Source organism: Aulonocara stuartgranti (assembly GCF_965226115.1).
Source record: "Aulonocara stuartgranti genome assembly, chromosome: 22".
NCBI classification, from domain to species: domain Eukaryota; kingdom Metazoa; phylum Chordata; class Actinopteri; order Cichliformes; family Cichlidae; genus Aulonocara; species Aulonocara stuartgranti.
Window position 1 is genome coordinate 13600561 of NC_138957.1, and position 27791 is coordinate 13628351.

At 39.3% G+C, this 27791-nt stretch overlaps 2 protein-coding genes across 2 annotated transcripts in view; one reads left to right on the forward strand and one right to left on the reverse strand.

Annotated features, from left to right (window-relative positions):
* Nucleotides 1-11577: 11577 nt before the first annotated feature.
* Nucleotides 11578-14786, forward strand: LOC309698211 (sterile alpha motif domain-containing protein 3-like; the record flags this gene model as incomplete). The annotated part of the gene is made up of 6 exons (XM_082520510.1): nucleotides 11578-11866; nucleotides 12524-12719; nucleotides 13519-13606; nucleotides 13697-13861; nucleotides 14152-14358; nucleotides 14592-14786. The coding sequence occupies exons 1-6, from the start codon at nucleotides 11764-11766 to the stop codon at nucleotides 14784-14786; spliced, it is 954 nt and encodes a 317-aa protein (XP_082376636.1). The 5' UTR covers nucleotides 11578-11763.
* A 12825-nt stretch (nucleotides 14787-27611) lies between these two features.
* LOC309698147 (uncharacterized protein) overlaps nucleotides 27612-27791 on the reverse strand; it is a gene marked incomplete at its 5' end in the record, with an annotated part of 140826 nt that continues 140646 nt past the window's right edge. The window contains one exon of the mRNA XM_082520459.1: nucleotides 27612-27639. The remainder of the gene's footprint in view (nucleotides 27640-27791) is intronic.

Below are 27791 nucleotides of genomic sequence, written 5' to 3' on the forward strand. Positions count from 1 at the left end.
TGCAATAAAATACTGAATATATTTTGTCCTTATTTATGTTTCTAAAACATAAAATGTCCTACTTTCAAAACTTTTACTTTTCTAAAAAAAAAAAAAAAAACTCCTTAAGAGAGATTATTTGAGAAAATTGATTGGAACATTTACTCCCCACTTAACCCAATGCACATCATCCATATTCTTTGCCTTTCACTGACTTCCGGTGAAATTCAGAATTCATTTACAAATTTTATTAATAGCATATAAGTGAAAAAAGAATTACAATCACATTGATAAGTATTACGTTTATACATATTACATTTCCTCTTTTAAATTGTTGTATACATCTTGGGGGGCATGCTACAAACTGTAAGCACAACAATAACAAATGATGTTTAAAAGATAGTGGAGAGTATTTCCTATCGCATACAGCAGATTTAGAGCAGCATTATCTGTCGCCTGACTATAACAAGTTCATAGAGAGATTAAAACATGTACACAATAGAGTACCATTAAAAACTTGGAGCGAGTACTTTATGCTCTTATAACCCCTTTAAGATAATTTTATATACTTGGATCAGCCGTCTGCTGTCCTTTACAACACTCTCTCCATTAGTTTTTTTTCTCATGAAAACCAATCTGTGGGTGTTGTGTAGCTAAATATTTCTCTGTTTCCTCAGTCTAGACGCTAACTTCATCTGTCTGCTGATGGAAGCTGAAGGTGGGATACAATAGGTTTATCAAAGCTTTTCATAATCTAAACAGAGACGAGGTTGATGAGAGCTGATTGCAAAAAAATTGCAAAAAAAAAAAGAACAGAACTGAGGGAACTGCACGTCTTTAATTCACTGGGTATTCATTTAGTATAACAGCAACCAAAAATCGTCATATTCATACAAAAGCACCTGAGTGTGATTATAGATGGATGGCAAGAATCACAAATTCCAAATTAATTTCACTTTGAAATGGCCACAAACTTTAGTGATATCCACAGCCCCTCTTTATTAGGCTAAGGGATTGTATCAGAAGTTGACGTTTCTGAGCTCTATCACATAAAATATATATATAAACTCAAGGTAATATATTGGTTTGATTGCTTGTGCTTATGATGGTCATGAATTCCCAGCATTAATGATTTTCTGCAGCATTGCTCTCTTGTGTTAGTTGCACCAACAGTGTTGCATTTTACTGTTAAGTTCTTTTCAACAACTGTTCATAAGATAATGAAGTCAAATGATACGTGAGATGCTTCCTTTTGTGTCAGAACTCACAGAAAACCTGGATTAACAAAGTTCAACACAGGCAGGCTTTTTTTTGTCTAAATCCACAGTCAGCAATAACAGGTAACACAATAGTAGTTAGTCTTCTGCTTTATAGCTGAGTTTGTGCTTCAGGTTTTGTGCCTGCTCAAAAAAAGGCTGTTTCACATGTCACATTTCACATGTCACGTGATTCAGTATGATCCTTATGAATGTCACCTACTTCCATCGGAGACGTTATCAAATGCTGATGATAAATTGGCGATGAAAAATCTCTGAAGAACATGAAATCAACACAAGTCATTTAAAGATTAAATATTATTTATTAATATATTATGAACGTGAATTATTCTGGTCCATTGCGGTGAAGAGAGAGCTGAGAGTAAAAGCAAAGCTCTCAGTTTACCAGTCAGTCTGTCCCTACCCTCTGCACAGGGGCAGACACAAGAAATGCTGGAGAGATTTTATCTCTCGGCTGGCCTGAGAATGCCTTGGTGTTCCCTGGACAGGAGGTGTCTGCGGACAAAAATGGATGGATGGATTTTATTTTCCAAAAACAATAATATGTAATTATATACTTAAACAGTTATAACCTGTCACTGTATCCCAAGTCAACATACTCATAGTCAGTCTGAAAACGTATTGTTATTTTTCATCAAAATGTACGACTTTAAACAAATATTTACTGTATCATGATTGTTATAATACACATCTACAGTGTTACATGTCTCTAAATGTGTCTATTATTAACAAAATAGCACAATCATTGGTTTTAAATTAAAAGGTTTTCAGTCAGTTGTTGACCATTACATCCTTAAGTTGACCTTGAGGACCTTGGTGGAGCTAAGCCACAATTTAATTTATTGTTAACATGGCCCCACTCTCCCTACAAAGTTTTATCAGAAATTGATCACAACTTTTAAGCTGTTGTGTTTCCAGACAAAAATTATGACATCCACACATGCAACCACTGCCAAAAACATAACGTCATTGGCAGAGACAATTCAAGAACCAGTGAAAACGTGATGCTTCCAGCCAATTTTAAAATGAAACGTTAAAGATAACCTGCTCCTGATCAGGTTACTTGCTCAGCACAAGTAACCATGGTGATTTAGCCAGGTAAAATGAAACAATTACATTGCACAGAAAACTCTGACTTTAATATCAAGCTAGCTCGCTAACCCAGTTATCTCACTTTGTAGGCCATCCCTCTGTTACCTCTAACTGGGGCTTCCGATTTTATGAAGTAATCTAACGCAAAGAATGCCTCGCTCTGTTCAACTTGTTTTTCAGTACACTCCTCTGAACTATCTAAACACATAGGGGTGATCCGTGATTCAGCACAGGTGGAAACAATCAAACAAAGGTGAAACGGCCAAAGGGGGCCAAAAAGTCGCAAACGAGGGAAAGCAGACAGTAAAAGAAACAAGCTTCAAAGTAAAAACAGAATTAACCAAATAACAAATAACTACACAAGGATGCCAGGACTAACACTAAACATGTGAGGTGGGAGGGATGAGGAACACAAAGAAGAAAAACCAAAAAAATTTGAAGAGAACATGAGAAATGCAGCACAAAAACACAAAACCATGGTATAGTAAAGGAATAGTTTACTAAATAAAGTAAAATGAGATGTTCAAATTCAAGATAAAACTTAGCATGCAGATGCTTATAGCAGTAAACCACTATTATGACTAACAACACCTCCAGCAGGTCTGTTCCATTACCTGTTTTGTTTCCCCTTGTTTTTTTTCCTCTCTGTTTTCCTTCTGCTTAACCTCTGTCCTCCTCCCTCCCACCGACTCCCACCTCCCCCTCACTCCCTCCCACCTCCCTCCCCTTTTTCTATCTCGCCTCCAACCCCTATCGATTTCTTCGATTTTGGCAGGTGATTGTGGGAGAGCGTTATTTGCAATGAGATAATTGTCCCATCATTGGCACTGTGATGAGTGCTCCACTCCCTCCCTCTGCTTATTTATTTATTAATGCGGTGTGTCACCTGATCCACACTCAAGCGGGGGAGCTGTGCTAGGTTAAACAAGTGCAGAGCCATCCCTTATTGATTAACAGGGGAGAGACAGTGCTGTGGGAGGAAGGAGAGCTACGTGAGGCAAAATTCGGAATACATATGTGCGATCAGTGAAAAGGAGGAGCAATTTGGAGGGGAATGGGAACATGATCAACCCCCACACACCATGCTCAGTAGGTTATTCCAGCTATAAACGCATGGAATGACTTTATTAAAGTATTGATTTGGAGGACTGTGCTTTGTTGACTGACTCACGAGTAAGACACAGAACATCACATGTGTCTTCTGTTATTTGTAGTTAAGAGACTAGTTAGAATTTCATTGGTTCATTGGTGAACATAACAAATTTCTCATGCTCTTTTTGGCGTTAATCACAATTTTTGCACAGCCGCCGATTTCCCTTTCATGCAACACCCACTAAAGCCATACTGGTGTGGTGGCCATTGCAACAAGTCAGAAAACACAAGCTTTTATGGGTGATTTTTGCTCAATAATTGCCATGAGTGTTGATTAGATACTGTTAAGTTATAGTTTGGTGGTTACCAGTGAGACTGAGAAGTTTCTTGTCCAAACACAAATAGCGATAATCAGCCTCCATACATGAGTATAATTAAGACTTGGAAAACTTTGTTAAGCTTTGTTGCACTAATTTATTAAATTGTGCTCATACAGTCTATACAAGAAGCAGGTGCTAATTTACTTCTAATGCAATATAGAGTTCTTCTTAAGAGCTGTGAACTGCACGTGAGCAGTATATGGACGCCACCCTCTCATGGTCAGGTGTGACTAAAATTCCACCTTGGTGACAGCCAAAATGCTAATATGGAGATTTCAAAACAGGGATTCACAAGCCTTCACATTATACAGTTAATGTTTAGATTTTTAGTAACTTCACAAAAAAGCCAAACTGGAGTTGACAGGGGGGGTTCAGCTGAAAAAGAAGAAGAAGAAGAAGAAGATAAGGCAGGTGTCTGATCAGTTTCAAATTTATTCTCCATCATAACAGTGAATCCAAACATATGGCCGATGTTACAAAGAACTATCTTCTGCAATATGGAGTTCTTCAACAGATGGTATGGCCCCCACAGAGCCCTGATCTTAATATCATTGAGTTCACTTGGAATCACATTCAGAGACAAAATCCGTAGAGACAGCCTGAATTGTGCCAGATTTCCCAAGATACATAGAACAAGCAATCTGCCAAGCATCTTTAAAAAAACAAACTGTGCTCAAGTGTCTCAAGGAGAATCAGTTGTTGGAACAAACTTTACTATACATTATATATATATAATACTTTTGAAAGCATCCTAATTGAATGCCATTAGTGCCACATCTTAAATCTGATCGCCATCCATCATGGGTTTTCAATGCTGCATGCCAATCTGTACTGAAACTTCAGAAATTGTATGTGTAACATACTATGTGCCTAACTGAAGATGCCAAAACAGCACTCTGTATGTCATTGGAGCCATGTTTGAATTGGTACTTCTCTGTAATGTGATGTGACATTAAGACCTACATCTAATTTTAATGTATGTTTAGCTGCCATAATCTCAGTGGACATAATCTGGGAGACATACTCCGCAGACTGTTACTGCCATGGATACATTTGGGAGGATGTGAGATTTCATTTGCATCTTGATACAAAGATGTGTTTGCACCATTATAGCTGAACTGGCTGCAATGTGTCTCAAACCACTGACACTGGGTCATTTAAATCCTCCTTTAACATTAGTTAAGTAAACCTTAGCCAAGCTTAAGGAGGATTTAAAAGGCCACATTTTTTTATTTATTTTTCAAAAATATTTAGTGGAAACTTGATATCAGTCAATTTGTTCACAACACATGTGTCTCTGTCTTTGATATTTCAAGTTGAGTGTACATCTACTATTCCAGCAATCCTACCGTGTGACAAGAGATGACTTCAGAGGCTTTCTGCCTTCATTATAGTGAATGTTATATAGTGTAACCTCAGGTACTACACAGTAGTATTGGATTAGATTCTGGCTCAATTGAATTTATTGAACAGATTTTTCTAAGATAAATGCTAAACTGTAAGCGATTTGCTTTTTTTTTTCACCCCTCTAAACACACATGGAAAAGGAGTTTGCAGCAAGTTAGAAACTGTTTTTTATCTGTCTGTATTTTGAGAAACATGGCCATGAAGTGCCAAAATTATCTAAATGAAGCAACAAATTCCATCAACAGTCTGTGAAACTGTTGACATAGCAGTTCCTGCCATCAACTTTTAGTGATTAAAGCATTAAAAATCCAGATACAAGAAAAGTCTTTGACTGTCCTTAGGCCAAATGCTCCACCTGACAGCTGCAAAGTAGTGATGACAGTTTCAGTTGACACTGATTAGCGGCCTGTTTTGTTTTGTATTTCATTTTTCTCCTCTGTATGTATCTGCTTTCTTGCTATTTCAAAGGACTTGTAACAATATCAACTTTTGAAGATATATTTTATGAGTAAATTTGCCTAAAGGAAACCTTAGAGGAGGATTGTAACTCAAAGGTTATTAACTCAGTTATGTCTGGTGAAAGAAAACTAACAGAGATGGCTTGAGGTCTCTAGGTGTCCTAGATGCTCTACAGACATACCCTCTTCAGATGAAGTGCCTTTTCGTGAAAGCTGGAATGGCTCTGAGAGCAACTGATATGTAGAATCTATTCCAGATCATTCACTCCGAACGAGGGAGTAATGTATTTCAAGACGAGTGCCGGACCCTGGCTTTCTGGCAAGACTATCTTCAGGAGGCAGAATGTCAGTTTACTATTTGGCACATTGTTTGACCATAAATCGAAATTCTCACTTTTGTGCAGCAGCATCATGAAATTACAGACATAGACGCCATAACAAAAAAGGTAGATAGATAGTACTGATGCAAGTGCTGGATTTACAAAGAACATTTTATCCAAATGTGATTTCAGTTTGACTTCAGTGTATTAACAGGATAAATAAATAACAGGATAAATAGGAGGATAACTACCAATCCTGTATACTGAGTACAAATAATAGGCTATTTCTGCATCCACGTACGTTTAATATGTTGTGGTCTCCACTAACTTATTTTTTTGACATTGTGGTTTCACTGTATAGCCTAATTAAGCTTCATGGGTGTCTTTCAAATTACAGCTTAATTTTAAAAAATATACATGTTTCACTTTTGATTTGATCTTTTGGTAATTTAATGTATCTGTACATCAGTAGTCTTAGTCAGAATCTCATTATCATTTTGTAGTTTTTCTATCTTATAGTTGAAAATGATGTCTCTTTGGAAGATATTCTTGTTTTCTGCACTGGATGTGACAGCATACCAGCCCTGGGTTTTTCTCCAAAGCCAAGCCTTGAGTTCGTCACTAACTGCAGATTTCCAGTGCCCAATACTTGTGAAAATATCCTTCGTATACCAGTTCATGCAGTGTACACTACTTTCAAATCAGACATGGATTTTGCAATATGGAATTCATCAGGATTTGGAAGATCATGATGTGTTTTCTTAAAGATTGTTGACATGATGAGGATTTGGGGTTTTTTCTATTTTGCATATGCATTTTTTATTTTCTTGTTTTTTGTTAATGTTGTTAACCCCGCATCAGAGTACACCCTGGACAGCAGTAGGACTGTATAGCCTAAATAAGCTTCATGTGTGTCTTTCAAATTACAGCTTAAATACCAGTTCATGCAGTGTACACTACTTTCAAATCAGACATGGATTTGATAAGCCGAAGAGAATGGATGGAATAATTTTGTTTCAGTTTATACATGTGAGGCATTTTTTGTTTTTTTGATTGTAGTTAATTTGTTTTCCTGCTTATATGGCATGTTTTGACTCTGAAATGACCCATAGTAACATTAGATTATTTAGCACCCCTGCAGTGAGCAATATAATATGCCACAATCTCATTGTTATATAGAATAGAATAGAATAGAATAGAATATAGAAGTTTTCTCAAATGCTTCCTGTGTTCAACTATTCCACAATGCGAATTTTCAAATGAGATGAGTTAAGCTTTATTTCAGTGTCCCATATGAACATTTATGCTTTACACAGAACTTTGTATTAATATCATTTAACTTTTAGCTTAACTCACAGGTTTAAAAAAATGTTTTTGTTAGGTTTTGGTAAAGTTTTGAAAAGTATTACTGTAACCCTACATACTAAAAGGTGGAAAGAGTATCTCCAACACTGGCAGCAAAGTTGTCTATAAATGTGACAGACATTGGTTTGGTCAAACCTGGTTATGTTACAGTTGGAATATGAACATTATATCACACTATATGATAATACAATATTATCAAATTATTAAATGTTATCAAAGTATTATAAACAATAATAATAATGATAATAATAATAATAATAATAATAATAATAATAATAATAATAATAATAATAATAATAATAATAATAATAATAAACATAACCTGGTTTGCAGGGAGTGTTTTAAGGATTTTGTTTGCATATTTTACTATACTACTTGATAACACAGGCTCATTGTAGATTGTTTGGGGGTTTTTTTTTTTCCTCGTTCATTTGTTTTTTTTTAAGACCAGCCCTATTACTGCAGAATATTATTTCCTTCCTCTGGGTACTGGAAATACACAAATAAAGTGTTCTGTGTTCCTACTTTTTATGTAATTTGTGTCTTTTAAAAAAGAGTTTAAAGAGTTTAAAATGTATAACATATTTTATTTAATGAATGAATCATAATTCATGTTTATTAACAGTTAAATTAGTACATCATACAATCATATGTAACATATACTGTAACATTTTGTACTGTGACAAGTATGGTTTGTCATGAAAGAAAAGTGTAGTCTAAACACTTTATTTGTCTACTTTTATGATTTAAATGGCACAAGTGAATATGAAGATAAAACCAGTCTTTTTACCTTACCTTACTTTTACCTAAATAATAGTCTTGGACCTTTTTCAATATCATGATATTTCACAATTTTTAGTGTCTGGCACTCAAATACATTTTTTTAATTAACACAAACAAATTTACTAATAACTTACCTGAAGCATGCTGTATAAAAAAACGTCTATCCCATGATTTCCATCGTCACTCAAGAGGTCGATCTGCCTCAAGTCAGCCGTCAACTGCTGGTGATGGTAAGAACGATGTCTGAAGTGCACTTGACTGAGACTCTGTGATGCTGAGGAAGTTACAACATTCCAGCAGTCCACAGCTGCAGCGGGGAGTTATTTTCCATTGTCCTTAAGCTGCGATGGTTCCACTGATTTACAAATTCATCCACAGATCTGTTAATTCTTGGAAGATATACATGGTGAAGAGCCCTAATATGAAATGGGTCAGTGCTATCTAAAATCCCAACATTTTCCATAAAGAGGAAAGGGTCTTTAAAGTATGCTGACACAACTCTGTTTAGTTCACCCTACAATCTTTCAATTCTTTGATTATGCACACTTCGTCCAACCATAAAGCGTCCTCTGTTTGGCCCTCTATGTTCAATCATAAACCGTGCAATATCAATATTCTCACTGCCAGCATCACCCCTGACACGTTGTGGGAGGCCAAAGAGATCAACGGCACTCTGGAAAAGTTGCATAGCAGTTGATGCTCTGTTATCTGTGCAGCATCTCATGTAGTGTATGAGTATATATAATATATAATATATTATTACAATGTTGTATAATGTCTGGGTTTAAAATATTGTTTATCTCCAGAAATAGGTTACATGACAGAAGTACAATGTCAAAGTCATAGACCTTTATTTTAATGTACATAATATATTTCTTCTTATTCCAGGCATATTGACACAAACCATAAGTTAAACCCTTGCCGGTTTGTTGTTTGTGTTATACATGCAGCGACTATAGCCGTCAACTCCTCCATGAAACACAAACCCCCAAGGATTTAACTTATGGTTTGTGTCAATATGCCTGGAATAAGAAGAAATATATTATTATTATGACACTAGATGTACATTAAAATAAAGGTCTATGACTTTGACATTGTACTTTTGTCATGTAACCTATTTCTGGAGATAAACAATATTTTAAACCCAGACATTATACAACATTGTTTATTAAAACAATATATTATATTACTACAATGCAGGAAGTAATAATTAACATTAATCAAATTTAAAAAGTGAAAAAAGGCATACCACACTTGATTTGGGACAGTGACATTGTAGACCCTCCCCTGAATTGCTCTCCGTCCTCTCAAAGCTCTTCCCACTGGATCAACTATTCTTAAACGTTCTCGCACTCACCACCGCTGAACTCTGATTCCTCTTCCTCTCAAACTACCACTAAAGTAGGATTCTTCTGAGCCAGGGATATGTGTAAGAATCTCAGTAATGCAATGATAAAGGTCCACATTTGAAGTATTATTAAAAGTTCCATAGTCCCCTAAACCTAGATGTATCCTGTGGTTGTAAAGTGTTCAAACATTTACTGACAACATTTGAGATATGGCCATCCAACTAAACCCCAAGTCTCGCATGTCAGTCAGCTGAGTAGCTGGTATGTTGGACCTAAAAGAGTAACAAATATGTTAACTTCTTTCTTATTTCTTGGATTCATTATCTTGTTTGCCATCTCTTGACTCTCTCAAGTTCCATACACATTATGAATAAATTTGTTTCCATTTTTATCACTTACCTTGGCCTTCCTCTTTGAGACGTAGAATGGTATAATGAGCCCATAACGGGCTTCAGCTTCTGCTCGAAGTGTTAGCTCAGTTGACATCTCCATCAGTGATTGATAAATTCCCTCAAGAAGTGTGCATGATCTTCTCCCAGAAACATTTTGTTGAACATTATTCATGAGCACTAGAAATGTTGCAATAATGAAAACGTGTTCTTCAAGGTGACGTAGTATAAATTCCAAATTATTTCTACCATTTGCAGTTTGAACAGCTGTGGCAAAACAGTTGTCAAGCTCTAAAAAGTACTGAAATAGTTCAGCTGATGCCATTTTGTAAAGGCAGAGAATTCAGAAACACCTCATCTCTAAAAATGAGGTTCATACATTCTATATATTCAAGCTTCATTCTATATATTCAGACGATCATTCCATGTATTCAAGTTTCATTCTATATATTCAGACGATCATTCCATATATTCAAGTTTCATTCTATATATTCAAGCTTCATTCTATATATTCAAGTTTACACACACACATATATATATATATATATATATATATATATATAGGGACCTATGGATTCTTCGATACCCAACATCCACAATGACGGCGAAACAACTAGTAGCTGAGTGTTCCAACATTCGAAAGAAGGGACTGCTCTCACAGCTAGAGATTGACGAGGTACAACACAAATGCTACGGCAAGGAGGAGTCAGGACGCCAGGTCAGGGGGGAGATATCATCACCCCCACCCGAGATTGAGTACATAGCCCCAAGTGCAATAGGAGAAGGATCGTTGAGTGCAAGAGGAACTGACCTGAAAAATAGGATCATGGCCAAGCTTGAAACCTGGATCCCCCGTAGCCGGTTACCAAGATTACGTGAAGAAGGTCTGCTAGATGATGTTAATGCAGCACTACGGGCATGAACAAGATCCGGGCCATCAACACGTACGCCCTGCCCGTGATCAGGTACCCTGCTGGGGTAATAGGCTGGCCAAAGGAGGAGATAGAAGCCACTGACATAAAGACAAGAAAGCTCCTTACACTCTCAGAAATAGAGGTACAAGAGAAGAACATTTTTGTACCTATAGGTACATTTTTTTTAAATGTTCCCTTAAAAGTACAATACTGGTCTTTAAAAGTCCAGAAATGCCCCTTTAAAGGTACAATTTGAAATAAAGTACAAATCTGTACCATTTTGACCTGTACTGCAGTGACAGTGGCAGAATGTGGTAATGGGTCAGCATGGGAAAATCTGGATGGGCCTGGTTAATTGTAAAATTCATATGAGATGTGAGTGTGCTCATAAAAGCTACATGTTATAATCAAATCTGTTGGTCCTCTCCTCTCTACGTAAATTATCCTATGATGCAAAGAATATCTGTAACCTACCTTTGTGTAAGTTATGTTAAATTATATTAAAAAACACACACACACAATGACATGCAGGCACAACCAAATGATGTTAAAAAAAACTGGTCCATTTCCATTTTATTAAGTTCCAGTTATAATTTTTTAATGTTTTAAATCTTTCAAAAACATGAAATCATTTTACTGTTATGTTTGGCCGTTTACTTTTTTGCTTTTACTACATCCTAGAATTGTTCATTAATTGTGAGGTTTTTATGGAATTTGCAACATCAAGTTAAACCGAGGTTCTTTGGAAGTTAAAATGTCAAGCAGATTTTTATGTTACAGTGACTACATTTTGTAAGTTACAAATATAGTTCGCCAAGACAGCATAACGGTTTCTAAACAACTGCGCATTAATACCACAATGTTGTATTTTCATGTGTCAAGTTCGCAACGCGCATTAATCCCAAAGGCCGAAAAGGCAGCAGCGATGAGTGCTCCGCCTCCGCGCTGACTAGCGTTGATGCAGAAAATGACTCTCAGGGGGTTATCCACGGAGGAGCTCCTTAAAAAGTTGATGGAAGAAGGCATTGATGTGTCAGACGACGAGGTGCAAAGATTTAGAGGTAAGTCGGGTGTGATTTTGTGTTTTTATAAAAATTACAACGTGTAATTTTACAGTAGAGTTAGCAAAAGTCCGAAGAGCTAGATTTAACATGGGCGAAAGCTAGCAATTAACTAAGTTTTAAACAAAGAAAGGTACAAATGTGGACTATTTAGACTGTTGGTGGAATGTTCAACGTCTGTCTGCCCGCGGTATTCGAGTGTTTTATCAATAAATAGTGACGAACCGTGTACAACAATGTAAAAAAATCAATAATTTCTCAAAACATGCTAGTATGTAAATATAGCTATTAACAAAATCGTTTTCTAAGCAAAATTTATCGCATCTAACTTGTTTCCCGCTCAAAGGGATTTTAAACAATGGAAGGTACACATTTGTACCATTCCACCTACTTAGTGGGATTTTCGAATATGAGAGCTGTAAGCTCTGCGCAGGGACACTTACTTACATTTTTATATTACCAGTTAATTTATATTAACAATTAATCAAGAGAATTAATTGTAACTTCCTTTTGGGGAATATAGACAGATTCACAATGATAGCTTATTATTATTATTATTATTATTATTATTATTATTATGTATTGACCATAATGTCACTTTAAAACTAAATTTGAAAATGGTTTTATTTTTATTTCATACTGTACTTTATATTTCAGATAACGATGTAGATGGAGAGACGGTAGACTGTGGACTCACTGAGACCATGGTTGCATATCTTTTTGACAAGTCTTTCAAAAAGCAGCTGAAGTTCAGAGACTTCACAAACCGCTACAAGGAAGTCATCATCACTTTACAACCGGTCGACCCATTTGAAGGTACAGTTGAAGGTCCAGTGTCCCAAGCAAACCAGAGGTAGGTTGTGATAAATGTCTAAATTTGCATATGCATTTAAGTGTTTGCAAAATGGCTAGTTAATGCTGTTTTCCTACTGTATTGCAGTTCTATACCTTCTTGCCGTAGACTGCCTGCAGTTATTTCCATTCCAAAATTCCCACAAGATGTCCAGAGTCGCTTGGATCTTGCCGTAGACTGCCTGCAGTTATTTCCATTCCAAAATTCCCACAAGATGTCCAGAGTCGCTTGGATCTCAAAGAACCAGTCCAGAAAAAACAGAAGTACCGAAACAAAATAATTGGGACTCTTTATGAAATGCTGTCACAGTACACAATGTAAGGGTTCCTTTCTGAATAATTACATTAATTTCTTAATATTAATATTGCTGTTGTAAGAGAGGCAGAGAACAAATGCTTAGCCCATCTGCCTCCCAATCTGGAGACCAGCGTTCGAGTCTGGCGTGACACACGGTTCCAATGAACTGGCAATAGTGGTAAAACCATACATCCTGTGTCTCCAGACCTTGTCTGGACTATGATATCCAAAGTGTTCATTTTCGAATTTGCTCAAGAGTAAATTAATAATTCAGGACTGCAGTCAATTAAATTAATGAAGTTTGGGAGAGGTGTGGCTGTTTGTCCACGCCCATTTTTAAGAAATTAAAATCAACTTTAGCTACATTGATTTGACATTGGTCTACAACATACTATTTACGGTAATAACAATATGATTAGAAGAATTGAAGAACAGAAAAGCCCCCAGGAAAGGATAAGAGTAATCAGTGTACTGTGGGTTGTTTTTCTTATGTTTGAAACAGGTACCCAACCCACTCAGACTACATCCAGGTCATCAAAGCCCTGATTGTGAAGTATCCTTTCTTAAGAGATGTACACGGAAATGGTTATGTGAGTACCTCTCCTTTTTTGTTTCTTTTATAGATTATATTAATATAAAGTAACCATAATTAACTACTTATATACATTTGAAACAACTAGGACACCTGGCACAGCCAACTCAAGAGAAAGTTCAAAGCAGAACGGGCTCCCCTAATCAGCAACGAAGAAGTGAACCGGGTTAAAGAAAAGTTTGGACGCACGCAGAAACATCGGACCACAGAGGAATCCAGCAGCTCCTGTCTGAAGAGACTGAAGCCCTCTCTCGTAAGTCCTCACACCCTCAGCCTCTAAGAGCTAAGGTAACATATGTAGTCTTATTATGTTCACTGTAAAGCTAAAAGTAAACATTAATTGAAAGAAACATGTTAACAGATAACATTAACATAGAAAAAGGAACTTCACAGTTGATTTAACAAAAGTCAGCTCAACTTGCAATTCCTATTCAACATTTTTGCATTTTTTTCAAAGCATTTGGTGTACAAATTACCGCATTTCGAGTAACATTAACTTATCAGAGTTTACTTATGATAATACTGATATCTGCTTTGACAAAGGATTCGTGCTTTGTGGGGGAAGATGCAGCCTCCGTTGATGCTCATATCAAGGTGCTAAATGATCAGCACAAGAAGCTACATCCTGACACAGCACTGGTGAAAGACCGCATGACAAAAACCTTTGCATGGAGACGTCGAGAGGTAGCTGAAGGAATGTGTACTGTGGACCTATTAAAGAGATATCCATTCCTGGGGACATCTGCAGGGGTAAGAATTGTTAAGATGATTGGGGAAACGGCTAATGATTTTTTTGTCTCTAAATCTGATTATTATTTTCTGTACTAACTGATTAATCAATCTGTTCATTATCTTTAGAATTTTTGTTCAAGGGTTAAAGCACTTTACATTTATCTCCAGTCTGTGTCTTTAAACATGTCAAAAGTTTAAATCCTCAATGTAAAATGTCATTCTTTTGTCTATTCTGCTCTTTTCATTTCCAGTTGTGTGATGAGGTTGATTTAATGCATCCCTGCCAAGACAACATCTGTCGCCGCTTTAGCGAAAACTTCACTGCTGTTCTTCAAAATGTTCTTCAAATGACCAAGGATTTTCCACTGAAGAAGGTCTACATGGAGGCAAGAGAGAATGCACTGGCTGAAGACATTAGAGGTGCTAATTTGACCTCATACAAATAGTAAATTTTGTGACAATTCATTTGCTCTCTCTTCCAAAGATAATTGATGTACCATAGTGCCATGTCAAGAGCATGTTAATGGGAATTTGCATGCTATCAAAATCTAATGAAGTGTATTTGCATCTGTATGACCTAGGAATTGACTTCAAGGGGGCACTTCTCCTCTTGCCATCCATCTTCAAGGAGAAGATAGAAGATTTCATCATCCTTGGAGAGGTAAATGCATGATGCAATGCATAGCCTTTGGCCACAAGTTTCATTCTCGGTGTTTTGTTGGCATGGAGCTGAATTCAGCTGCGGTTCAGCATCACAGCTAAGCTAATGTAGGGGAAACACTGCTGTTAATCCACAGTGCTGCTGTGCTCTTGGGTTTTGTCTGGTGTTTATATAGATAGATAGACCTTTATTGTCCCCTTAGGGAAATTCTTCTTCACAGGTACTGTCACTGTCAGGGGTGATTGCTTTTGCCCTTGAATATTATGTCAAACTTTAACAGCTTATCAAACACTACCACAACAGTCATTGGTCAAGAAGCTTTTTGTTTGGAGTAGGGGCCATGTTTACAGGTTATCAGAATAGACAGTTTTGTTTTGCAGCAAAAAAAAGAAGGTAATTTGAGGAATCTGTTGAAAATCCACTTGGCACATATTGCTTAAACATACTGTATACTAATGTTTTTCTTCCTCTTCTGCAGAATACTCCCATGAGTCCATACCCAACCATTCGAATGAAGGATAAGAGTTGGACAACTGCCCTCTCAAGACAGTGTCGCTGTGTTGTCACAGTTGAAGGAGTGGATGTTTGCTCATGCTGCTCGCTGGATGAGGCCTACATCTCAGCATTCTCCACCTTCTTCGTGTTCAACATGACCTACCCTGCATACTTCAAGAAAACACTTGTCTTTCTTCAGAACTGCATTGTCAACATAGGAGACCAGGGAGACAAACCCCTGCCAGTAAGTGTCACCAGGGTACTTAACCAACTCTATTAAATATGCCCCCACTCCACAAATGTTCAAAATGTTCAAAAAGGGCATTTACTCTGAGGAAGTTGATTACACATGTTGGGTTAGTACACGCACATGAGCCTCATTTCGGCATCACTTGTGGAATAAACGACTGCCAGGCAGCTTTTTCCAAGTATCACTCTTTTCAACGCCATGTGTGATCCGTCAAAACATTGTGTTCAGGTGTTTAATGTCTTTATGTGATTGTTTACTTTTTTTAAATGAATGTATTTTTCTTGACATGTCCTATGGCAATATACGAATGTAATCAAGGATGTATTCCTGTGGTTGTTTAAATGCTTTGATGTGATTCTATTATCGAAAATAAATGGTTAAATAACCAAATATTTTGGACTATTGGGGTACATTTTTGTCTCTTTAGGTACGAAATAGGTTGTCGCTGGGGGGGTACCCTCATAGGTACCCTATTGTACCCTTTTCAAGGGAACATTTCTGTGCTATAGTTTGAAGGTACATTTATGTCTTAGGAAAGTACATGATTGTACTTCAGATGGTACAACTTCATAAGGTACAAAAATGTACCAAGCCTAAAGGGTACAGAAATGTCCTTCAAAAAGGAACACCCCCAGCGACAAGCATTTGTACCCTTTTTGGTACACTTTGGCACCCCTATTTCTGAGAGTGTACCATGCATGGAGGGTTTCACCCCAAATCCAGCACCCTGAGGCTGTACGCTAAGCGGAAGGAAGGGGGCCGGGGACTGGTGAGTGTCAGCACCACAGTCCAGGATGAGACAACGAACAGCTGGGTGTTTATATATATAAACACCCAAGCACGCCCCTGCGGGCGGTTTTATCCTTCAAGCTCGGGTCCTCTACCAGAGGCCTGGGAGCTTGAGGGTCCTGCGCAGTATCTTAGCTGTTCCCAGGACTGCGCTCTTCTGGACAGAGATCTCCGATGTTGTTCCCGGGATCTGCTGGAGCCACTCGCCTAGCTTGGGAGTCACCGCACCTAGTGCTCCGATTACCACGGGGACCACCATTACCTTCACCCTCCACATCCTCTCGAGCTCTTCTCTGAGCCCTTGGTATTTCTCCAGCTTCTCGTGTTCCTTCTTCCTGATGTTGCTGTCATTTGGAACCGCTACATCGATCACTACGGCCGTCTTCTTCTGTTTGTCTACCACCACTATGTCCGGTTGGTTAGCCACCACCATTTTGTCCGTCTGTATCTGGAAGTCCCACAGGATCTTAGCTCGGTCATTCTCCACCACCCTTGGGGGCATCTCCCATTTTGACCTCGGGACTTCCAGGTTATACTCGGCACAGATGTTCCTGTACACTATGCCGGCCACTTGGTTATGGCGTTCCATGTATGCCTTGCCTGCTAGCATCTTGCATCCTGCTGTTATGTGCTGGATTGTTTCTGGGGCATCTTTACACAGCCTGCACCTGGTGTCTTGCCTGGTGTGATAGACCCCAGCCTCTATGGATCTTGTACTCAGAGCTTGTTCTTGTGCTGCCATGATTAGTGCCTCTGTGCTGTCTTTCAGTCCAGCTTTGTCCAGCCACTGGTAGGATTTCTGGATATCAGCCACCCCCTCTATCTGCCGGTGGTACATACCGTGCAGGGGCCTGTCCTTCCATGATGGTTCCTCGTCTCCCTCCTCTTTCTTGGGTTTCTGCTGCCTGAGGTATTCACTGAGCACTTGGTCAGTTGGGGCCATCTTCCCAATGTATTCTTGGATGTTCGTTGTCTCATCCTGGACTGTGGTGCTGACACTCACCAGTCCCCGGCCCCCTTCCTTCCGCTTAGCGTACAGCCTCAGGGTGCTGGACTTGGGGTGAAACCCTCCATGCATGGTAAGGAGCTTTCTTGTCTTTATGTCAGTGGCTTCTATCTCCTCCTTTGGCCAGCCTATTACCCCAGCAGGGTACCTGATCACGGGCAGGGCGTACGTGTTGATGGCCCGGATCTTGTTCTTACCATTCAGCTGACTCCTCAGGACTTGCCTGACCCTCTGCAGGTACTTGGTGGTTGCAGCTTTTCTAGCGGCCTCTTCATGGTTCCCATTCGCCTGCGGGATCCCCAGGTACTTGTAACTGTCCTCTATGTCTGCAATGTTGCCTTCTGGTAGTTCAATCCCCTCAGTTCTGACTACCTTCCCTCTCTTTGTTACCATCCGACTACACTTCTCCAGTCCGAACGACATTCCAATGTCATTGCTGTATAGCCTGGTAGTGTGGATCAGTGAATCGATGTCTCGTTCACTCTTGGCATACAGCTTGATGTCATCCATGTACAGGAGGTGGCTATATATATATATATATATGTATATATATGTATATATATATATATATATATATATATATATATCATATCATATCATATCATATCATATCATACATGGTCTTTTGTCTCAACTTTGTTGCTTATATTTAGGGAATTTATCCATACTGAGGCAATGTTTTATTTTTTTCACTTTAGTTCAGGAGCAGGGCAGTCTTGTATTGTTGTAAGGAAGGAGAAAGTGCTTACATGTGCTTGTTTTATTTATAATGTAGATGAGTTTGTTTGCAGAGCTCTTCCTGCATTTAAATAATTTCAATGTGTTGTTAACGTGAAATCTTTCCTCTCTTGTTACAGTACAGAGGAACGTGTTGAATAAATGAATTTTAAACTGGGTGGGTCTATATTGCCTTAGGATGAAATATAACTGCATCATATTTATTTTAGTCGGCTTTTATATTAAAACAAATACAGGTACAATTAGATTATTAGACTGTAGTTCTATATTTCTTGGTCAAAGTATATAATTTAGAAATATGGGCTTCTTCACATAAACCAGACTTTCAAAGTAGCTTCCATCCAGTGTCTGATTATGGGTTTTGGGACCATGGGATGTATCCTGTGTGAAACAGCTAATCACCATGCCATAGGCAATTAGCGGTTGTTCATAAATTTTCTACAAATCTAGAAATCACACGAGATATAGTTCAGCTTCATTGAAGAGAGATTTTAGAAATGCATGATGATGACTGTGATATCATATTGATGAATGCCTGGAATTTCGTCTCTTGTTGTAAAATGTGAAGTCATTTCCATTTGGGAAGGAAGCTAGGAAGGAAGCTAGTGTATTTTTAATGCAAAGGAGATATTACAGTTTCACTCGATTGGTTTGGCTCATTTCTTGAAACCGAGATGACAATCTCAAAACCATAAGGTCATTTGGCCAAACAGTCTTACAGTTCTGCCCAACATTATAGCTCACTAGCAAAATCAAATATCTTTCCCCAAACTCTTCGTCCATGCTTCAAAAGCAGATTCCTTTCCCATATAAAAGGTCAGTACAGTCAAAATAGCACAGATCCTTCTCAAGTGCCTTGGCAGATGTGCATTCATTTAGTGCTTTTGTCAAAATAACCTGGATGGTTTAGCACAACACCATGGATCCCCTGCAAAAGCTCATATCTCTCCCAAAAGAGTTTATCCATGTGTCAAAACTAAATATCCTTCTCATATAAATAGTCAATGCCCCCAAAATGCATTATACCTTTGGCATTGTTTAAGCACTGCAAGTCAAAATGCTTAGACGTTTTGTCACTGAGGCACAGGTCTAGCAACAGAATACCACTATGAATAAAACTAAAAGATTTTACAGTAAAATCAGCCTCCAATAAACCACTCATACTCAAGGAAACTGTAAACATTTTTATTCGTACAAAGAAATGTTAACATTAGAGAACATACTGTGAAAAGAAAACATATACAGGATTCTGTAAATGTGAACAGTTATAAACACAAACAAAAAAACAAAAAACAAAAAAAAAAAACCTCTAGCCTACCATACTGTAAATAAAGTTTCAGAACTATAGTACAGTAATATTTTCAGTGGTCGCCATTGTCACCCTCTCTTTCCTGGCCACCATCATCATCCCCCTGGCCATCGACGCGCTGCTCTCTGTCAGGCCATAAATTCTCATCCACATCGCAACGGATATTTTCTCTTGCGATGCAGCGAGGGAAGAAACGGCGTGAATGTCTCAACCATCCCCTACATTGATCCCCTGGGATGTCCTCACATGCAGCATCCATTGCATGCAGCAGGGCCCTCTGGTCTTGAGCCTGATGCTCATACACCCTCCACCTCCAAGCTGAAAAAAACTCCTCAATTGGATTTAGGAAAGGAGAGTAAGGTGGAAGAAACTCCATTAGCATCCGGGGATGGGTGGTGAACCAGGTTCTGATGCGTGGGCCGCGGTGGAAGTTCACATTATCCCACACAATGACATAATGTGGTAGCTGAGGTCCTTCTTCACCTCTCTCATTTTCTGGGATCAGATCAGTATAAAGGTGGTCCAAAAAATTGAGCTTTTGTGTATTGTAGGGCCCTAAACTGGGAATGTGTGTGGCCACACCTCTTTCTGATATAGCGGCACACATTGTTATATTTGCTCCTTGCTGGCCTGGGACATCCACAGTGGCTCGGTGGCCAATGATGTTACGGCCACGCCTTTGACCTTTGGCCAGGTTGAAGCCAGCTTCATCAACGAACACTAGGATGTGAGGGGTTTCGTTGCCTTCTAATGCCATTATTCTCTACAATAGATTAGATTAGATTAGATTAGATTAGATAGAACTTTATTAATCCCTCGGGTGGGTTCCTCTGGGAAATTCGATTTCCAAAAAAGCACAGCACCGACAGAAGTTACAGAGTTACAGAATATTATATATATATATATATATATAATACACACACACACACACACACACATATATATATATAAATACAGAGACAATATAAATAAAATATACGAAGGGGATAAATAGAATAAATAGGAATAAAAATAAAAATACAAGTGAATTGCACATTTCAAGTATTGAGTCTATTGCACCGTTGACTATTTACAAAAGTATTGCACAAAAGGTATTGCACAGTGAGGTGAAGAGGCACTACAGCTTAGTTGTTCCCCCCTCCTTTGTCCTCCTGTTTCCCCTCCCTCTCCCCTCCAGGGAGGAGTTAAACAGTCTGATGGCGTGTGGGACAAAGGAGTTTTTAAGTCTGTTAGTTCTTGTCTTTGGGAGAAGCAACCTGTCACTGAACAGACTCTTCTGGTTGTTAATGGCCGTGTGCAGAGGATGTCTGGCATTGTCCATAATGTCCATCAGTTTCTTTAATGTCCTTTTCTCTGCCACTGTCACCAGAGTGTCCAGCTTCATGCCGACCACAGAGCTAGCCCTCCTGATCAGTTTCTCCAGCCTGGATGAGTCCTTCTTTGCTGTGCTGCTCCCCCAGCACACCACAGCATAGAAAAGTACTCCAGCAACCACCGACTGGTAAAACATCCTCAGGAGCTTCCTGCAGATGTTAAAAGACCTCAGCCTCCTGAGGAAGTACAGTCGGCTTTGGGCTTTTGTATACAGGTGCTCTGTGTTGCATGACCAGTCCAGTTTATTGTCCACCCACAGCCCGAGGTACTTGTACTTGTTGACCACCTCCACCTCCTCCCCCTCTATCTGAACCGGATAGAATAGAAATAAATCTAATCAGTCAACAGATACTGCAGGGAGGATCTAAAGTACTGTAAAAACAGGGAGTGGAAAACTGAAGACAATTTCTAGGCAAAATGCTCTAGTCACACAAAGCTGGATTCTGAAGGTAAAAAGGATAACGCAAAACAAAAAAAACAGTGGTAACCATGTCTTACTGTAATAGTGTTACAATGATAGTGTTAAGGTTCACATAATTGAGGAAGGAGAGTACAAACAACCAGGTCCAGAAGATCTTGGTCAAACAATTGATTTTAATGAACACACACGTGGGAAGACCATTCTGTACACAGACAGGAATTAATCTTCGACTTAATCAAAGCATACACAGATTTTTATAGCATCAGGGTTTGAATTAACGACGCCCCTTCATACGTCACAGACAGAATATCTACATACGTCAAATCAAAACCACAATGACTTTTAACACAGTTTAAAAGAACATTGTCTTCTATCTTCATGGCCGGTACTTCCTGTCATGAAGACACATACTGGTACCGCAGCCCTTTCACTCTGTCAGAGTTTCTCTCAAATGGTACCCTGTAAATCTGTTTCATGGTCATCTGATGTTTCTTCAATACCCGGTCTATTGTGGAGATGCTGATAGAGTTTATATTTTGGAACATTACATTGTCTAGCAGGATTGCATTACGAATCTGTCTCAGTGTGATGGCAGTATTTGCAATGACCATGTTGGATATTTCTCGTTCTTGTTGTTCATTTAGAAGTTTTCTTCTGCCACCCACTTGAGGCTGTCGTCCAATCCTAGACATACAAGTCAAAGGTCAACACTGTAAATTTGTTACAAAATGAGTTACCAATGTAATTGTACTGCTGTTTTATGGTACTAAAAGTGTGATGCACTGCACAGTGACTGGAATACTATTCACAGTATTTTCTCCATTTTTTTTTCTTTGTCATTTTTATAGTATCATATAACATCACATGAAGATATTACAGTACTCTAGGCCTACACACACACCAACACTGAATAGTTCAATAGCATAGTTCTGTACCTGTTTTCTCTGCGAAAGGTTTGGATGATGGAGGAGACTGTAGACCGAGGCACATTAGGCTGCACTCGGCAACCTGCCTCTGCCATTGTGAGGCAATGGTTTATAACGTGGTCAATAAGGGTGGCCCGGATTTCATCTGGGACATCATGGTGCCTCCGTGCTCCCCGGCCTCTTCCCCCTATATTCCTCCACGCTTTCTCACTCCTCCTCTTCCTCTTCTTCTTCCTCCTCTTCCTCGAGCAGGAAGTTGCTGTTGTACTTGGCGAGGTGCTTCCATGTTCACACTGCAAATGAAACTGGCCCCGGGCCAAGCTCTGTCTATATACTTTTGGCAGCAGTCATAATCATAGACAACACCTGTCAGGTATCTAAACAACCTGTTTGATTGGTCATCTGAGATGTGGGAAGCTGCTCCTTCGTTAGTTCTAATTTCACCTGATTGATTGTCAAGTACTGTCATAACTTTATCAAATGTTCCAAGATATTCTTTCATGGTATTATATCTTTGACTAATTTTAACAGTTGAACAGACAATTGTGCATATGATGACTTACACAATGAAACCATGCTGATATGTTTTGGAGTGAGTAACCATTTCACTGAAAAATCAACTAAACAGTTTAGATCGCCAAGATCTATTTTTTTGGAAAATGTGCTAAATGTGGGCTCATTGTGCTAACTAGGGATGGGTATCGTTTAGGTTTTATCCGATACCGGTGCCAAATCGGTACTTTTGAAACGGTGCCGGTGCTCAAACGGTGCTCAAACCGGTGCTTAAAGAATGGAGAACACAAACTTTGTCCAAAAACCTCTCATGTTCAGCTGTTTTTTTTGTAAAAAGATAACAATGTTAGCCTTTTCTGCAGCTATGGGGCATATATGGTATCACTCATGGCTGGAAGCAGTGCTTAATCAATGGAAAAAACACAAACTTTGTCCAAAAACCCAAAAACTGTTTTCCACTTCTTCTTTGGTCATTTTAGCCTTTTTGGCCAGGGTGAAGAGAGTATCTGCCATCAAACAAGAAGACAGCCGCATGTAGCTATGATGATGTTTGCTAGTTCACCTTACATGCATTAATGTAATAACGTGGTTAGCCTACTCAACGTAAATCACACAAGAACAACATTAAGCTACTCACGCAGAGAAGAACGGCTGCTGCTGCCATCAAATACGGCGCATTTCTCGGCTTTTAAAAAAACGCTATGCGTCGCCAGGTGTTTCATGAGATTCGAGGTGTTACCTCCTTTGATAGTATCACAGTATCAGTTTAAAGCACTTGTTGCTGCTGAGTTTGCATATTTTGCTATGAAGTACAGCCAGACCTTTAACCGCTTCGCCTTGGACATTTTTAATCTGTAGCTCTGCGCTAACAGAACGTACGTACCTGGCCCCGCCTACTATCCTCGGAAACGTAAAATGATTGGCTAAAAGTGTATCACAGCTCAGGAAAAAAAAGCACCGAAATAAAGCACCGAAATGTGCGCTGCTTTTCGGTCTGGTTACTACCGTTTATGTCAGAACCGGTGCCATCATGGCACCGGACACCGGTACCCATCCCTAGTGCTAACTGTAGCTACTTGTACATAATCATTTGAAAAGAAGCACAGAGTCACTTGAGACATGTACTAAAGCATTTGCAATTTGATAAAACCAATGAAAAATGACATTCTGTTGTGAACAATTGCAAGGTGGTTTGGAGATTTGTCCATGTTATTTTGAGAATGTCATCTCGGTTTCAAGAAATGAGCCAAACCAATCGAGAAAAACTGTAATATGCTGTTCTAATATGCATTGTTTTTCCTAAAAAAGTGCACACATTTTCAACCAAACTCATTTCAATTTAGTTAGATTCCGTCTCATTCACCTAATAATTGTCATAAAGAGGAGACAGCCAGGGCCCTATTTCAGGAAGCCGGTTTAGTGCAAAGTCTGACTAAGTATACCCTGAGTTAACGAAAACTCTGGTTTTTCGGTTTCACAAAGCGAGTTCAGCTGAAGCCTGAGTGAGTCACTATGACGACACACTCCGTGAAGCTAACCTGCCCCCTAGCAGGTTTACTACAACTAACCCTGACTGTCCCCGCCTCTTTGTCGGAAACCTGACAGTAGGAAGTGTCAGACATGGCGTGTCCCTTCCTTGAAGAGCCAGTAGATCTTGAAGCCCAAATACTCCGCAGAGCTCTCCGCCGGGAGAGAGTGATCAGAGCGCGTATGGACATTTTATCATTACCTGATGATTTCCTGTGCAAACGTTACCGTTTCTCAGCACAATCAATGAGTTATTTGGATAACATCCTCAGGCCATATATTGCGCATGTGACACATTGCGGACATGCGCTCAGTCCATTACATATTCTTTGTACCGCACTCCGTTTCTTTGCAAACGGGAGCTTTCTGTACAATATTGGTGACGCTGAGCACGTTTCCAAGGCTACCGTCTGTCGGGCAGTCAGGAATGTTACAGTTGCACTGAAACGTCTCCTGTACTCGTTTGTGTTCCCCGGTCATAGACCCACAAGATTTATCAAAGAGGGATTCCACAAAATTGCAGGTAGCAGGATGACCAAAACTTAATTTATGATGTGGTGATGCTTGGACTACTACATAAATTTTACATTTATTTTCACGGTTCCCAGGCGTGATTGGCTGTACAGATGGCACTCACATTCCAATCATTGCTCCTTCAGTAAATGAAGGAGACTATGTGAACAGGAAGTCTTTCCACAGCATTAATGTACAGGTACATAGTTCCCTGTAGCATTTCAAACTAACAAATTATTTCATTATAGTAATGGATGCTAATTTGTGTTCTCTGCACTGTGAAGATCATATGTGATGCTGCCAACATTATCACAAATGTGGAAGCCAAGTGGCCAGGCTCTGTCCATGACTCACAAATATTCCGTGAATGTACACTGAGCACAAAATTTGGACATGGTGAGTTGAAAATACTTTAAAATATATAAAGACCAATTGCTACAGGGACATTTGAACTGAAGTGTATCCTTCTGTCTTAGGAGAGTTCACTGGCTACTTGCTTGGTGATAGGGGGTATCCATGTTTACCCTATTTGCTTACCCCTTACCCTGACCCTGAACCGGGCCCACAGCAGCGATATAATCTGGCTAATTGCAGGACAAGAGCCAGAATTGAAATGACTATCGGAATGCTTAAGGCCCGGTTCCAGTGCCTGCAAAGACTCAGGGTCACCCCAGAAAGGGCATGTGACATTATTGTGGCATGTGTGATTCTTCACAACATTGCCACAATTAGAGGAGAACACTGTCCTTCTGAACCAAACATCAGCAGTGATCCAAACCATGAACATCCTGACCCTCCCACGGACATACAAGATGGAAGCGCAGTCAGAGACACCATATGTCACAATCATTTCTTTTGACCCATCACCTCAACATGTTGAAAGAAGAATAAACAGATTTTCTGTTCAACTGGCTTTATTGGTCGCCTGTATTTCCTGTACACAAAGTATTAAAAGATGTAAACCTCATAAAGTGTCTCTGTTGCTTCCTCCTCTGTAACAGCTGTCAATGTTTCTTCATTATTTTCCTGCAGTAAAGAAATAAACAACATTGCTGTTCTACTGTAAACTCATATAATCTGTGGAGTATTACTCACAACTGCATGTTGGTCTGGCTCAACAGGAGGCTGCACCAGATGCAGTACACCACCACCATCAACTGATAGAATATGAGGTTTATACAGGTCACTTATAACTTACAAGGGACCAAATGGCAATTAACAAACATATAGCACTCAGCTTACACTTCATTGTCATTATGCTCTCAAAGACAACCAAGACTGAGGGAAGGCAAAATCAGTAGGAAAATAACTTCACTACAAAATAATCCATTATGGTAAAGAGTTTATCAAATGAATGAGCAGCACTGCAAAGGTGACTGTGAAGAAAGGATGTATGCACATCATGTATTATTTTGAATTTACCTCCTATGTAGGCACTTGTGTCTTGCGGGGTTATTGACTCAGAGGATGTCCCCACAGAGATGCCTTCAGCCACAGGGCGCCCACTGTTTTGGCTGAGGGCCAACTGCTCAGCCTCTGTGAGTGGTGGTGGTGGAGGACCCCCACCTGTTTTTCGGGCCTCCGCTTTTTTTCTGTTGGCTATAACGGGTCACATTTGAGCATACAGAGTAAGCAAATATGTACTTGTAATGTGCTCAGATAATTTCAATAAGTGCTTACAGAAAGAAAATTAATGTAGCCTCTAACTGCAATCGATTTACATCGGACAAACAGACCAAGCACTATGGCTCATAATACAATTACACCTTACCTGTTTGGACTATATTTTTATATTTCATTTTTACTTGCTGCCAGGAACGTTTGGGGCCTGTTGGGTTGCACCTGCGCTCACATCACATCACAAAATAAAATGTATAAAATAACAAATAAAATAACATATGATAAAATAACGTGTTAAATGGGTGGAAATCCCTAGATCAATGTTTATATTAACACTCACGCATTGACTCTGTCGGCTTTGTTTTGCCATGCATGCTCCCTTTCTTTTGCAGCTGAGGCTGTGTTACCTTTTTTTCTGCAAAATTTGCATGTTATCGGCATATGCTGCCATCAGAATTTCGGCCTCAAGCGCTGTAAAATACATTGACCGCGCCTTCTTTCCCTCCGTCTCCATGGTGACTCGCTTACTCTGTGCTCCGCTTATCAGGGCTTTATGTATCCTCGTGCGCGCGCTTCACTTGGGGTTAAAGCAACTCCGCGTTGATTGAACTAATTGTTATCAGCCTTTCTGAAACCGAATATTCCGAGTTGGACAGTTCGGGGTTACTCAACCCTGAGTATCGTTTTTCACTCTAAGTTTTCTAAACCGGCTTCCTGAAATAGGGCCCAGGTCTGTGTGAGTAGTACATATGCAGATACTGGCTAGCTTTTCTAGCATTATAGGCATTGAGTTTAGCACAGAAGGAAAAACAGTAGAGTATCAGTGTAAACCACTATGCGTGCAGTTCCTTGAATAACCACTTGCGGCTGGCTCCAAGGATGTGCCAAAGACTCAATTGTTATAATGGCTGACTTCAAAGATTAACCACTCTACAGGGGGTAAATGGTTTCACAACTCATCAGTTAGTACCATTCATGTCTCTAAGCCATATGGAGTTTTTTAATGCTATTATCTCACAAATAAAACAGTGTAATATGTAGTACAGACCACCCAAGACATTTGTGATCTAATGTTTGTTGTTTTAAAATTTAGTATTTATATATATATATAAATATAAAAAAAAAACACCCAGCACGCCCCTGCGGGCGGTTTTATCCTTCAAGCTCGGGTCCTCTACCAGAGGCCTGGGAGCTTGAGGGTCCTGCGCAGTATCTTAGCTGTTCCCAGGACTGCGCTCTTCTGGACAGAGATTTCCGATGTTGTTCCCGGGATTTGCTGGAGCCACTCGCCTAGCTTGGGAGTCACCGC